The sequence below is a fragment of the Caloenas nicobarica genome, chromosome 19 (assembly GCF_036013445.1).
Source record: "Caloenas nicobarica isolate bCalNic1 chromosome 19, bCalNic1.hap1, whole genome shotgun sequence".
Classification (NCBI taxonomy): Eukaryota; Metazoa; Chordata; class Aves; order Columbiformes; family Columbidae; genus Caloenas; species Caloenas nicobarica.
Window position 1 is genome coordinate 9,371,253 of NC_088263.1, and position 13,970 is coordinate 9,385,222.

The 13,970-nt window shown below is 50.1% G+C and overlaps 1 protein-coding gene across 2 annotated transcripts in view; it reads right to left on the bottom strand.

The window, feature by feature from the left end:
• Nucleotides 1-13,970, bottom strand: part of GPSM1 (G protein signaling modulator 1) — a 64,414-nt gene that overhangs the window by 37,006 nt on the left and 13,438 nt on the right. For both annotated transcript variants that reach the window (XM_065648531.1, XM_065648532.1), the window contains exons 2-6: nt 3,239-3,460; nt 2,830-2,965; nt 2,412-2,554; nt 1,428-1,551; nt 145-260 (exon numbers count right to left, since the gene is read on the bottom strand). In XM_065648531.1, the coding sequence (XP_065504603.1) occupies nt 145-260; nt 1,428-1,551; nt 2,412-2,554; nt 2,830-2,965; nt 3,239-3,460 (741 nt within the window). The remainder of the gene's footprint in view (nt 1-144; nt 261-1,427; nt 1,552-2,411; nt 2,555-2,829; nt 2,966-3,238; nt 3,461-13,970) is intronic.

Consider the following 13,970-nt stretch of genomic DNA (forward strand, 5'->3'; position numbering starts at 1 on the left):
GTTCACTTGCCACTGCTGAGCACCGCACACACAGTTGGTCTCCAGGTCCCAGGTCACATCCCCCTGAGCCTCTGAACTCACTGCAATAGGTCAGGGTTTCCAGGGAACATCTGCCCTGAGTCTGCCTTAGCCCCGGGCACTTACTTGTAGTACTCGGCAGAGATGTCGAACCTCTCAAGGAAGATGTGCGCATTGCCCAGGTTGCTGTACGCTCTCCGCTCAGCTGCCTTGTCCCCAAACTCCTTAGCAATAGCAAGGCGCTGCAGCAGACAGAGATTAGTGAGTACAGGCTGGCCATCACCAGGTTTCGGTTACACGGCAATGCTTCTGGGAGATTAACTTCTGGTTTTGCAAAGCTCCCTGCCCAGCAAGGTAATGGTGCACATGCCTACCAGGGCTGGAGGCAGCAGGAAATCTCTCCCTCTTTTTGCAATTTAGGATCAGGAAGGGCCTTTGGAAAAGCGGGAGTAATATCACAGCCTCCTCTAGCTCCTACTCCAGCCTGGTCAGCACACATCTCTCCAGCTAAAGTGCAAAAGGGGTTATGCACATACCTCAGCAGCTGAACCAAGAGGCAAATGGAGAGCTGTAGGTCAGGCTGTGAAGGGATGTGGTTGATCAGCAGACGAGAGCAGGAACGAGGCTGTCACTCTGCATGGTGCTGCACCACAGAAGGCACATGCACGTGTGCATGTTCCATCTCACTCGCTGCGCTGCAGCTGCTCCCCAGAGCTCTGCCCCTGCCCGCACCTCGGTCCTGCCTCTCGCATCCCCTGCTCCCCGGGCTTCCCCACCTCTCACCCTCCACTTTGCAGCACCCCCAGTACTGTTCTCCCAAAGCACTGCTGGCTGCTGTCCTCCAGCATTTAAAAATCAGAAGAGCTGTGACAGGGCTGACTTTCCAAGGTGCTGAGCACCTTCCACTGCAAGGAAACAGATATATACTCTGAACTACAAGCTAAATTGCATTTGAATTGGGGCAGGGACTGTGTCACCTCACCCGTCTGTAAAGCTTTACAGAGAGTTATTATGTTCTACAAGCAACATTTATTCCTGATCAACAGCTCTTTCAGCAGCTTAATTAAATTCATAGCTTGAATTCATTAAAATCTAGACCAACACAAATTAAGAGCAGAAAAGCCTTGCTAGGCCCAGCTGCAATGTGCCCTTTGATACTTCCTTTGGTTTCCAAGCCAACAGCACCCTTCCCTCATGCTGCTCATTAGGTGCTGACAGGGATTGGAGTAAGACGGTGCACAGCATGAGCAAATACAGCAGGGCCAGACCCCCAGGTAAAGCAGGAGGGAGAAAAACAGCTGAGGGCAAATGTGTCCCTTTGCTTCCTAAGCTGTGGTGAGGAGAAAGGCTGGTCCCCAGCTGCCAGGCACAACCCCTGACCCCTGGAAGGCAGTACAGCAGTTTCCTACCTCCTTGTGGAAGGCTATGGCTTCACTGAAGTTGCCGAGCAAGTACTGGGTGTTGCCGAGGTTGCCATAAGCACGGCCCTGCGCAGCTCTGTCCCCCAGCTCCTTCACCAGGGACAGGTTCCTCCTGAAAGGAGTCAGAGCAGTGCGTCTGGTGAGACACCGTGGAAGAACTTGTGCCGTGAAGAGAGGAGAGCAAACCCTGCAGAAAGCATGTCCCCTCCCCAGCCACCCATCCTGTGCATCCCATGGCATGTGGGACAGGGTGACCTCTGCAACTATTTAGGAAAGGATGTTACAAGCAAGATAAAATACAGATCCACGAGAAGGACAACCAGGACTTCAGGTGAAAGCCTCTTCCCTCGGGTGAGGGACTCTGTGCATGGCCCCAGCGATGGAGACACGTAGGGCTCCGTTCTCGCCAAGGCCAGCAGAGAGCAGCAGGGGCTACGGGAGCTTCCAAACACAGCTCGGAGAAGAGCAGACTATTGAACTTAATTGCATGATCATACTTCAAAGCACACTGAGTTTTACCAAGGCAATGCCAGGACGAATTTTAGCTTGCAGTCTCTCTCTCACCTTCCTCGAGATTAATTTGCCATCATAACTCAGCATTTCAGGGGAATATTCCTAATTCATTACAACATGCAAAAATCTCATTCAGTGGCCCAGTTTTCAACAATGCTGAGCCCACACTCTCATTCTTTGCAATAAGAAACAAATCCCCCCGTGAGGAAGGCTTCCAACAGGACTCAGTAAAACCTGTTGTCTTGCACCCCATGCAGGTATCGTTAACCTAATGGTCATCAGAGCTCAGCCACCCTGCAGACCCTGCAAGCTGTCAGCAGAACAGGAACACCACAAATACAGATTATGATCTGAGCAGGATAAGCTCAAAGGTTTCCCTGTGTGCCTTTTAGCAAGCACTGATGCCTGACCAGCCCTGTTCCCTGCAGGAGAAAGCACTGCCCAACCTTTAATACTTACTCATAATATTCTGAAGCTTTCTGTAGCGTCTCCTTGACTTCTTGAGGCAGGTAGCCTGGGTCTTGGGCCATGTTCCAAGATAAGTGCTTTCCCTTTGCATGGTAAACATTTCCTATATTATAGAGTGCTCTGGCTTCACCTACCTAAAGGGAAGAAGAACATTGAGCAGAGAGATACTACACTTCACATTCCAGTATGAACCTTTCCATTGCTGGACAGAGATGGTCAAAGCCAGGAGGCCCACATCTTCCTTTCCCATCTTCACTGTCATGGCAGCTCTTGCTGTCAGCAGCAGGAGAACCGTGATGGTTCCATCTCCTTCCAAAGCCCACCTTCACCACAGCACAATTACTGACTTGCAGACAGAGTATTTTTAAAGCTAGGAAATATTTCCTCTTGGATGCCACGAACCAATTACCTTGTCTCCCTGCTCCTGAGAAATGTCCAAGTGTCTCTGGCAACAAACAACAGCTTCATCAAACTGCCCAAGTATTTTCAATGTGTTCCCGAGGTTGCCGCTTGCCTTGGCTTCTCCAATGCGGTCCCCAATGGTTCTACAATATGACCAGAGGAATGAAGAGAGGTGTTGAAGAGCTCACAGACTTTTATTCCCCAGGTGTTGGAGGCAGAATTCAAGCTGCAGTGAGCCAAGCACTGCACGGTACGTACACCGCACCCAGCCCTTCCCAGCACACGCGCCTGGCTGGAGTGCTTCATAGAAGCTCTCTCCATTTTGAAGAGAGATTCTTGGGGGTTCAGACCCCACAGAACCTGCCTTCACTGACAGGTTGTGCCCGATTAGGATGAAGCACTGCTGACATGCATACCTGGCCAGGGTAAGGTCATGTTTATGGTACTCCAGGGCCTTGGAATATTCCTTTAGGTAGAAATAGGCATTGCCCAGCTGACTGTAGATGGCACTGAGAGTCTTCAGGTCCTCTGTCCCCACCTGCACCGCTGCTTCGAAGAAGGCTGCCCCGGCTTTGAAGTCCCCAGCCTTGCACAAGCGCTCTCCTTCCAGGGCCAGTTCCAGGCAGGACGCCTCCATCCTGCCGAAAGCAAGAGCAGAATTTCTAGAGGAGTTAAGACTGCAGCGCACCCACGCCGCTATGCAACAGTTAAAAGGTTTAATTCATTGTACATCTTTAATTATTCACTGCACAAGGAAAAAAAAAACAACTATAAAAAAAAAAAAAAAAAGAGCCTGCAAAGAGCTACCCTCCAGGCAGCAGCTGTGTCTGCATTCGGCCCCAAGGCACCAGCCACACAGCAAACACTGGGTGATAACAACTCAGGGACACGCAGCCGGCACAGCTCAGCAGTGTGGACACGGTGGGCACTGAGCCCCTCGGAGAAACCAGCCTCCCGGGCGTGAGCCACAGCAGCATCCAGATTTACAGGCTGCAAGTGGCCAAAGGCAGCCCCTGGGTTGCCAGTAAGATCCAGACAAGCAGCTCTGGGCTCCCGGCTCTCGGGATACACGTTCGCATCACAAGAGTAACACAGCATCTGTTTTTCTTCCAGGGGGTGCTCAGTGCAGCAGCCACATATCCTTTCCCCAGGGTAGCAGAAAGGGTAGCCAAATTGTAACATTTTTATTGGACACCAGAGAAAACCCCGGACCGCACAGAATTTCTTGGCTGAGCAGCTTCCAGTGCTCAGTGTCTGCTTTTCATTAACTCTCCTGCTGTCACTTTTTCCACAGGCACTCTGCACATCAGCCCCCGGGCTCGCTCTCCTCCCTTGCATTTCTCGACACCTTTGGCAACGGTGCACGCCGTGCTGTCAGCAAGCGCTCTGCAACCCAGCAGAGAGGAGCGAGACCAGTGATTGCTTCAGGAGAAAGGAAACATGCTCCTTTGAGGGCTCCACTGAGTCCTCTCTAAGCCACAGCTGTCCCTGTTAGACCATGTGCATCCTCCAGTTCTCGTGTGTCTGAAAGTTCACATCTGGAACCTCTCGCCTGCTGCAAATCCAGCCCCTTCACGAGGCAGATGGATGCGCTGTTCCTGCTCCTCTATTCAGAGGCTTCTCTTCGCTCTTTTTGGCTTTTTCATTTCTGCTCAGTGTATTTTTAAAAGTCAAAACTATCTAGGTCAAAGGTGGGCATCTGCTCAGGAAAAACACAGTCCATTTGTTCAGAGTCAGAAAAGGAAGGGTCAGAAAAAAAGGTAATAAATGTCCAAAGGTGGTTTCTATACTTGCCAGTGGAAACATAACCAGAAGTGAAATTTGTGCCCTGGAACCCACATTCCGACACGCTCACACACCCCCTTGCACACACTCTCACTCTCCTGTGCTTTCCTGGTGTTCCCATAGTAACTGTTCAGGCACAAGGCAGTGACATGACCCTCCAATGCACAGAGCCTTTAATTAAAATCTGTTTGTCCTTGAACAGGCTGCTTTGCAGAGCAGCTGACTTATCTAATTAACATCACTGCTCAGTTTGGGACCAAAGCAAACAAGCGTGAGGGAGAGAAGGCTTTTTCTCTGCATCGCACTCTGCCAAGCCTTTACTGCCATGTGAAGGGACAAGAGTCAAGGATGGTCATGATTAATAGAAACACAACCCACTTCTAAAACCCACCTGCCCTGCCCGCAGCCAGAGCCAGTTTTGGGAAGGAACTTTGCGTGCAGTCACCGCAGGCTTAAAAGCGCTCAGAAACACAATGCCAAGGGCAGAGGAACCAACTAAAGGTCAATAAACAAGCACACTAAAACACTACAACAGCTTGCAAAGGCCACAGCTCAACTGGCCATAAGTAAAAAAGAAGGGAAATTTAGGCAGAATACAGGAATCTGCTGTTCAAGCGAGCCAGCCTGAACCACCTTGACAGACTCTGGCAGAGGGAAAACAGTGAATCAAGACAGACTCAAGTTACAGCCCCAGCTCCTCCCACAGGACCTGCCCGAGCCCTCCCCTACTTCTTCTTCGGCAGGTTACGCATTTTCTGAACACAAACCCAGAGCTCCAAGCCCACTGGCAGAAGGAAGCAGCGGGGCTGAGGTCTGCTTGGGACAATTTTGCAGACAGGTCTCTCTGTTAAGTTCGCAGGCAGGACCCAGGGTTTTGAAGACGATGCTGGCATCTTCATGTCTGTACAACGTGCACTGCTCTCCAGTTTTCACTCCATCTGCTTGGGCAGCGATGCCATGAAGTTGCTGAAGTCCTGAATTGTGTTCATCTGGGACACTTCTTTTTCTCTCCATATGCTGCCCTTGAAAGGGAAGGGAAAAGCAGCATTGCTTTTGTTTCCAGAGACCTAGAGAAAATAACAGCCTCTAAGAAATACAATATTCTTTGTCTGCTGTTGGTTTCAGGAAGCAGGATAGTTGAGTTCACAGCTGAAATCGCAGAACAAGAGAGCATCTCAGTTCACTCCCATATTTTCAGCACTGCACAAACAAAAAAGGCCTTAGAAGAGTCCATGAGATGGTCAAATGCAAGCAGCTTTCTGAATTGGTCTCTTCTCAAAGCTCTTTGCCTCTGGTCACGTCAGGTATTCCTGTTGATGCTTCTTTCCTCCAAAAGCTGAAGAACTACTGCTGCAATGAACTTCTCCTTGTCAGCTGAGGAGCTCAGGGTTGCTCCAAAAGAGGGTCATCTTTGGGCAGAAGCACACATCAGTTTGACAGGCCCCAAGAAGGCCTCATCCATCTGCCACCCAGGGAGCTCCACAAGTCGCAGAAATAATCTCAGCAGTTCTCAGACTTGGGAAAAGCAGAAGGTGGATCCCACAGAACACATCTCTGCCCGTTTAAATGGGCTCCAAACCACCCCTGTCTGAGAGGGCACAGCCTTCCACCCCCCAGGTATTAAATTTCTCCCCTGCTGACACACAGGCAACATTCCTGTGCCTGTACTGCCTCAGCAAGAACCTGCTATTCATGTCTTAACACCACGAAAGCAGACCGAGTCCCTCCTGAGCCAGCACACCACTGCTGACAAGCTGAAGGTGCTGGGCTTGGCCATATGGTGTGGTTCAGAAGAGACACTGCAGAACACGAGCTGCCCACAGCTTTTCTTACTTCCAGAGCTAAGATGCTGCAGCTGGTTAATGCCATTCCCCCACTGCTCACCTTTCAGCTAACAGCACAGTACATCTCTGCCCAGGAGTGGGAACAAAGACGTGGCGGGGAGCTCACTTGGAGCAGCCTCTGTTCATAAGCCTTGCTCTAAATCAGAGCAAACCACTCACACAGATTTGCATATACAGAATCACACAGAATCACAGAATGTTAGGGATTGGAAGGGACCTCAAAAGATCATCTAGTCCAATCCCCCTGCCAGAGCAGGAAAACTTAGGTGAGGTTACACAGGAAGGCGTCCAGGCGGGTTTTGAATGTCTCCAGAGAAGGAGAATCCACAACCCCCCTGGGCAGCCCGTTCCAGTGCTCTGTCACCCTCACTGAGAAGAAGTTTCTTCTCACATTTAAGTGGAACCTCTTGTGTTCCAGCTTGAACCCATTACCCCTTGTCTTACTGTTGGTTGTCACCGAGAAGAGCCTGGCTCCATCCTCGTGACACCCACCCTTTATATATTTATAAACATTAATGAGGTCACCCCTCAGTCTCCTCTTCTCCAAGCTAAAGAGACCCAGCTCCCTCAGCCTTTCCTCATAAGGGAGATGCTCCACTCCCTTAATCATCTTCGTGGCCCTGCGCTGGACTCTCTCCAGCAGTTCCCTGTCCTTCTTGAACTGAGGGGCCCAGAACTGGACACAATATTCCAGATGAGGTCTCACCAGGGCAGAGTAGAGGGGAAGGAGAACCTCTCTGGACCTACTAACCACCCCCCTTCTAATACACCCCAGGATGCCATTGGCCTTCTTGGCCACAAGGGCACAGTGCTGGCTCATGGTCATCCTGCTGTCCACCAGGACCCCCAGGTCCCTTTCCCCTACACTGCTCTCTAATAGGTCATTCCCCAACCTGTACTGGAACCTGGGGTTGTTCCTGCCCAGATGCAAGACTCTACATTTCCCCTTGTTATATTTCATTAAATTTTTCCCCGCCCAACTCTCCAGCCTGTCCAGATCTCGCTGGATGGCAGCACAGCCCTCTGGCGTGTCAGCCACTCCTCCCAGCTTGGTGTCATCAGCAAACTTGCTGATAGTACACTCAATTCCCTCATCCAAGTCATTGATGAATATATTGAACAGTATTGGTCCCAGAACTGACCCTTGAGGCACTCCACTAGATACAGGCCTCCAACCAGACTCCGCCCCATTGATCACAACTCTCTGGCTTCTCTCCTTCAGCCAGTTTGCAGTCCACCTCACTACCCGATCATCCAGTCCACACTTCCTCAGTTTTGCCGTGAGGATGCTGTGGGAGACGGTGTCAAATGCTTTGCTGAAGTCAAGGTAGACCACATCCACTGCTCTGCCATCGTCAATCCACCTTGTTACGTCTTCATAAAAGGCTATGAGGTTGGTCAAACACGACTTCCCCTTGGTGAAGCCATGTTGACTGTCCCTGATGACCCTCTTATCCTTGATATGTCTTAAGATGGCACCAAGGATAAGGTGTTCCATCACTTTCCCAGGGATGGAGGTGAGGCTGACCGGTCTATAGTTGCCCGGGTCCTCCTTCTTGCCCTTTTTGAAGACCGGAGTGACATTTGCTTTCCTCCAGTCCTCAGGCACCTCTCCCGTTTCCCAAGACTTGGCAAAGATGATGGAGAGCGGTCCAGCAATGACTTCAGCCAGCTCCCTCAGCACCCGCGGGTGCATCCCATCTGGACCCATGGATTTATGGATGTCCAGATTGCTTAATTGCTCCCTAACCCAGTCCTCATCAACTGAGGCAGACTCCTCCATTGTCCTGCCTTCCTCTGGGGCCTCAGGGGTACGGGGCTCCTCAGGACAGCCTCCGGCAGAGTAGACAGAGACAAAGAAGGCATTCAGTAATTCTGCCTTCTCTGTATCTTCTGTCACCAGGGCACCCACCCCGTTCATCAGTGGGCCTACATTGCCTCTGGTGTTAGTTTTATCTGCCATGTATTTGAAGAACCTCTTCCTGTTGTCCTTGACCCCTCTTGCCAGGTTTAACTCTAAGGAGGCCTTAGCTTTCCTAGTTGCCTCCCTACATCCTCTGACAACAGCCTTATATTCTTCCCAAGTGGCCAGCCCCTCCTTCCATGATTTGTAAACCCTCCTCTTCCACTTGAGTTTGCCCAGCAGTTCCCTGTTTAACCACGCAGGTCTCCTGGCTCCCTTCCTTGACTTCCTGCGCGTCGGGATGCACTGATCTTGAGCTTGGTAGAAGCAGTCCCTGAATGTTAACCAGCTATCTTGGGCGCCTTTACCTTCAAGCAGCCTTGCCCACGGGATTTCCTCCAGCAACTGTTTGAAAAGGCCAAAGTCGGCCCTGCTGAAGTCCAGGGTTGAAATTCTGCTCGGTATTCTGCTCCCACCACAGGAGATTCTGAACTCCACCATCTCATGGTCACTGCAACCAAGGCAGCCCCCCACCTTTACTGCTTCGACCAGACCCTCCTTGTTAGCGAGGACAAGATCCAGCAGCGCACCTCTCCTAGTCGGCTCCTCCACCATTTGCATCAGAAAGTTATCGTCAATGCACTGGAGGAACCTCCTAGACTGAGGCTGGCTGGCTGAGTAGTCCTTCCAGCAAACATCAGGGTAGTTAAAATCCCCCATAACAACCAGAGCCTGTGACTGTGAGGCCACGCTCAGCTGCCCATAGAAGGCCTCATCAACTTCCTCACCCTGATCTGGTGGCCTGTAATAGACACCCACAACAGTATCAGCCCTGCCAGCCTGCCCCTTAATTCTCACCCACAGACTCTCAACTTGCTCCTCAACCGCACCTGGACAGTACTCTATACATTGTAGTTGCTCTCTCACATAAAGAGCAACTCCACCACCTCGCCTGGCTGGCCTGTCTTTCCTGAAAAGGGCATAGCCATCCATGACCACATTCCAGTCATGTGAGCTGTCCCACCATGTCTCTGTAATTGCCACCAGATCATAATCTCCTGACCGAACGCAGGTTTCTAACTCCTCCTGCTTATTCCCCATGCTGCGCGCATTGGTGTACAGGCATTTCAGGGAGCGAGCCGAGTACACCGATTTCACCCTAGGGGCCTGGGGGGCCTCCCGGTCTTTATTGATTCCAGTGTGCTGCCCCACTGATGCAAGCCCAGCAACAACCCCATCCCCCTTCAAATCTAGTTTAAAGCCCTCCAAATGAGCCCTGCTAATTCCTGTCCCAGCATCTTTTTACTCCTGTGGGATAAACCTTTCCCACATATCACTGACCGGACTGGTGTCTTATAAAACCAGCCGTTATCAAAGAACCCAAAGCCCTGCCTGTAGCACCAGTCCCGAAGCCAATCATTTACGGACTCAATTTTTCTATTCCGTCCCACATCATCATCCGAAAATGGAAGGAGGGAAGAGAAGATAACTTGAGCCCCAGACTCTTTCACCATTTGTCCCAAGGCCTTGAAGTCTCTCTTCATTCCCCTCAGACTACGGGATGCCGCTTCCTCCCCATCTGTCTGGAAGATCAGTAGGGGATAATAGTCCGTTGGGCGCACCAATTTGGGGAGGGCCCTGGCGATGTCCCTGATCCGAGCTCCAGGTAGGCTACAAACTTCCCGATGCTGAGGGTCAGCTCTGCATATCGGGCCTTCTGTCCCTCTCAGAAGGGAATTGCCTACCACAATTACCCTTCTTTCTTTTTTATCGGAAGCAGTCTTGAGGCGTGGAGTCGATCGCCTCTTCCTATGTGACTTCGTAGGCGGCCCTTGCACCACATCCCCACCTACATCTTCTTCAATATCCAGGGCCTCAAACCTATTACGGAGGGGCACCTGGGGAAGCAAAGCAGGTAGGGAGGGGGGTTGCCCGCGACGCCTAACTGGAACTCGCTTCCAACCCTCCTCAGCTGTTTGGCCCCCTACTTCTGCCCGACAGCGACAGGGCAGGGGCTCTCTCAAATCCTCCCTCTCTGCCCGACAGGGCAGGGGGTCCATCACCTTTTGGGGGGTTCCCCCTTGGGGCCTTCCTGCCTGGCACGCCAGGGAGTTACTCCACCAGTCAATCTCCCTTTCACACTCCCTGATGGACCTCAGCGTCTCAATCTCCTCCTTAAGCTTTGCAACCATGACGAGCAGATCTTGCACCTGCTCGCACCTCACACAGGCTGAATGCTCATCTCCCTCCCCCGGCAGCAGCAGGCTCTGGCAAAAATCGGCAAAAATTTCCAAATATTGGCAGAAGTCACATCCCAGGCTGCAGGTTCACCAAAAGCAGCGGGGAGGGTCTGACCTTCCCAGATGATCAGGTCCCGGACCAAAACAAGACTACAACACGTATAGTGAAGTGTTTTCTTGTAAATGTGTGGAGATGACAGACTGTGTCAAGTCCGGCCAAGCAATAATACAGCTTTGAATACACCAGTTGTAATCTAGCAATGAAAACAGTGCTGGTGTACACAGCAAAGAGTCCCAGCACTGGCTCCCAGCTGAGGGCTAAGCAAGTCCCACAGCTCCTCTGCACCTTGGGTTACATACATAATCTGTAAAACAGCAATAAAGGGGGCTTCCAGATCCTTCTGCAAAAGGTGTTTTTAAAAAGGGCAATATACGTGTTTAAGAAACAACAACAAAAAAGAACAAATCCTTTAAAAGCATTGAGAGGCCAAATATAAACGCAATGTTTGGCCGCAAGTGAGTTTGGCAATCTGCACAGCGTTCTGCCAGAGGAGCGAGCGGGTGGCGTAACGCTGGCAGATCACTCGGCCCCCAACAACGCGTCAGCTGCAGATTTCAAACCCGGGAGTAGTTGTTGTTGTTGCTTCTGACACTCGCGTGAGGCAGAAAAGGGCGACCTTCCACCATGTGGTGACAGGGATGAGAACATCTCTTTCCAATACAACACAGGGCAGGGCCACCTTCCCTCCTCATCAACTTCTTCTTTAAAGGATAACTGATCTGAAGGCAGAAAGAACCGAGAAGAACAGGAAGAACAGGTATTGCCTTTAACAACAAGATTTCCCAGGGTCATTCATCACTGTCAGATAGCAGCTAATGATGGTCTGTATCACAGATTGCCTTTTGGCTGCCTTGCCAGCTAGCCGAAAGAATTAAAGAGCAAAAATTTTCCTTTACAAAAGGCACACAGGCAAAATGCAAGGACTATTACGCATCAAATATTTTCAAGCCACATAGCAATACAGAGAAGGCAGCGAGGGTCCCAGGAGCACCAGGGATGCTGAGAACACTGCCAAGTAGGAAATGAAACAAACAGCACTAGGTGTTATCAGTGCCATTAACAATCACCATGATTGCTGTCAAAACAGCACTATAATTAGGACTTGGGTGATGATACAGGTCCCCAGAGGGGGAACACTTCTCACAACGTGTGTTCAGAAGCGTGGAGCTGCAGTCAGCCCTCCCAACACCTTGCTCTCTCCCTAATCTTTGTGCCTCCCTTGCTAAACACTCCAAGAACATAACGGTGTATGGATAACATCGCGCTAGTCCTCCCCCTGCTAGGCTGGAAAACAACGGTACAGCCTGCCTTTAGCCAAGAGCTGCTCTGCAGGACCACGGGCTGTGCACTGACCCGAAGCTCAAGGCTGCCACAGCTCCTGCCACCCAGGAGATGCGGCCACAGAAGCCGGAGTAGGACACAGTGACATCCCACCTCTCACGTCTGCAGCGCAGCCCCGCGTCCGCTCGGGCAGGAAAAGAGCAGATAGACGGTGTCCAGCAATTACGCTTGTCTTACTCCAGCCCTCCCTTCCACACATGCAGGGCTGCCCTGCCTGGACTGTCTTGGTCCCAGCACTTACCCCACTGACAACTAATCCATCAGAAAATAATCATGTCACAAGACTAGAGCTAGGAGGCTAGAGCTAGGAGGCTAGAGCTAGGAGGCTAGAGCTAGGAGGCTAGAGCTAGGAGGCTAGAGCTAGGAGGCTAGAGCGTCTGCTGCCTTAAACATGGTAAAGCTCACAGGGCAAGAGACCCTTTTTCTGCCTGCAAGGTGAAATCGCCTTTTAAAAAAAAAAAAAAGATAAAGATATTTATAGGTATTTGATTCATAAGAGTGGGGGCGATTGCAAAATGCATTCCCAATCAGAGCTGCTGTAGTTTTAAAATGGGGAATAAAAACCAAGCTCATAGACAGGAGATAAGGTGGAAAATCAAAAACAACAACAGTAGTAAAAACCTCCCTTAGTATAAAATTTCCCTCCTGTTTTGTTTGGAAAGGCCAAAGATGAAGCAATGAATGCTGCACCGTCGTTCCCAGTTCCTGAATTAGTTCCAGGCCAGTTTCCTTCCCATCTCCCGAGGCACACGAGGTGCTGCAGAGGCAGCTTTGTGCCACCAGCACATCTGGAGGGGACACGGTTTCCACTGCACACGCCTTCACTGGTCATACTGCTGTCAGTGCTTTCCGTTACCCCAAGCTGCAAATAATAAAACCATATATATATACACATACACACACCACTGCCTGAGAAATGTTTGTTCAAGCCAGAGCTCCAGGGAGTACCAAGATGAAGCGATTTTCACTGTAGTCTTTTGATAAGGGCATGAAACAGAATCCAGAGGGGAAAACTGCAGGGAGGTCTGGAAGCTGCCGGGTCTGTGCGCTGGCTCCAGATTTCCTCTTCCACCCGCTGATGGCAGCATCAGTGCTCAACAGTAGTCATTTCAGTTAATTGCTATCTACCATTAGCTGCAGAGTACTTACAAGGGATTCAATTCCACTGCATATTTGCTAATAAATACCAAATGACAGCAAGGAAGACAGCTGTATTTAGTTGCATTTACCCTCTTATTAGCAGAGCTGAATAAGACCCTATTTCCATTCATAATGGCTCCAACAAGCTGTGTCATTGTCAGAAATTTGGATTCAAACTCCCCATTGCCTGCTTGAAAGCAAAAGTCATTCAGTGCTCCCCTGTGTCCCCACACAACTGCATCCGACCGGGGCCCAAAGAACAGCGACCACTGTGGCTTCGATCCGCGGGGATGGTGCGAACCAGGGGCATTAATAATTATCTTGAATCCATATCCCAAATCTTTCCCACAAATATAGCTTAATCCATAGGAAGAGCAGAGAACACAATGAAAATTTTTCTGTGTCATTTGAGGAGTGAAACCTCTAAAAGGCAATGAGCACAAATGCAAGACTTTGTGCTCTGAAATTATTCAAGTATCAAAGGATCATGATGCGATGTAATTAACTTGCAGGTTTTGAGAAAGCTCAGATGGGATTAAGGTGCAAATGTGAATTTCATTTTATCCTGGTTAACAGTTTCACTTGATGCTCAGTTTCAAGGCACTTAATTTATAAGAGGCAAATACTTTCCAGGGTCTAAGGAAATTAAGGAGATACCAATTTGAAAATTAATTCATAAAAACGTGTTCTGATTCCCAAATTTAAAAAAAAAAATCCAAACAGATGAATTGAACAAGATGCCTCAAAAGAGGAACTGTACAGGAAAATTCAGTTTCAAGAAGAGTGAGAACAAAACCTGCTGAAGAGCCTGGATCAAAATCTCTTTGCATGGCT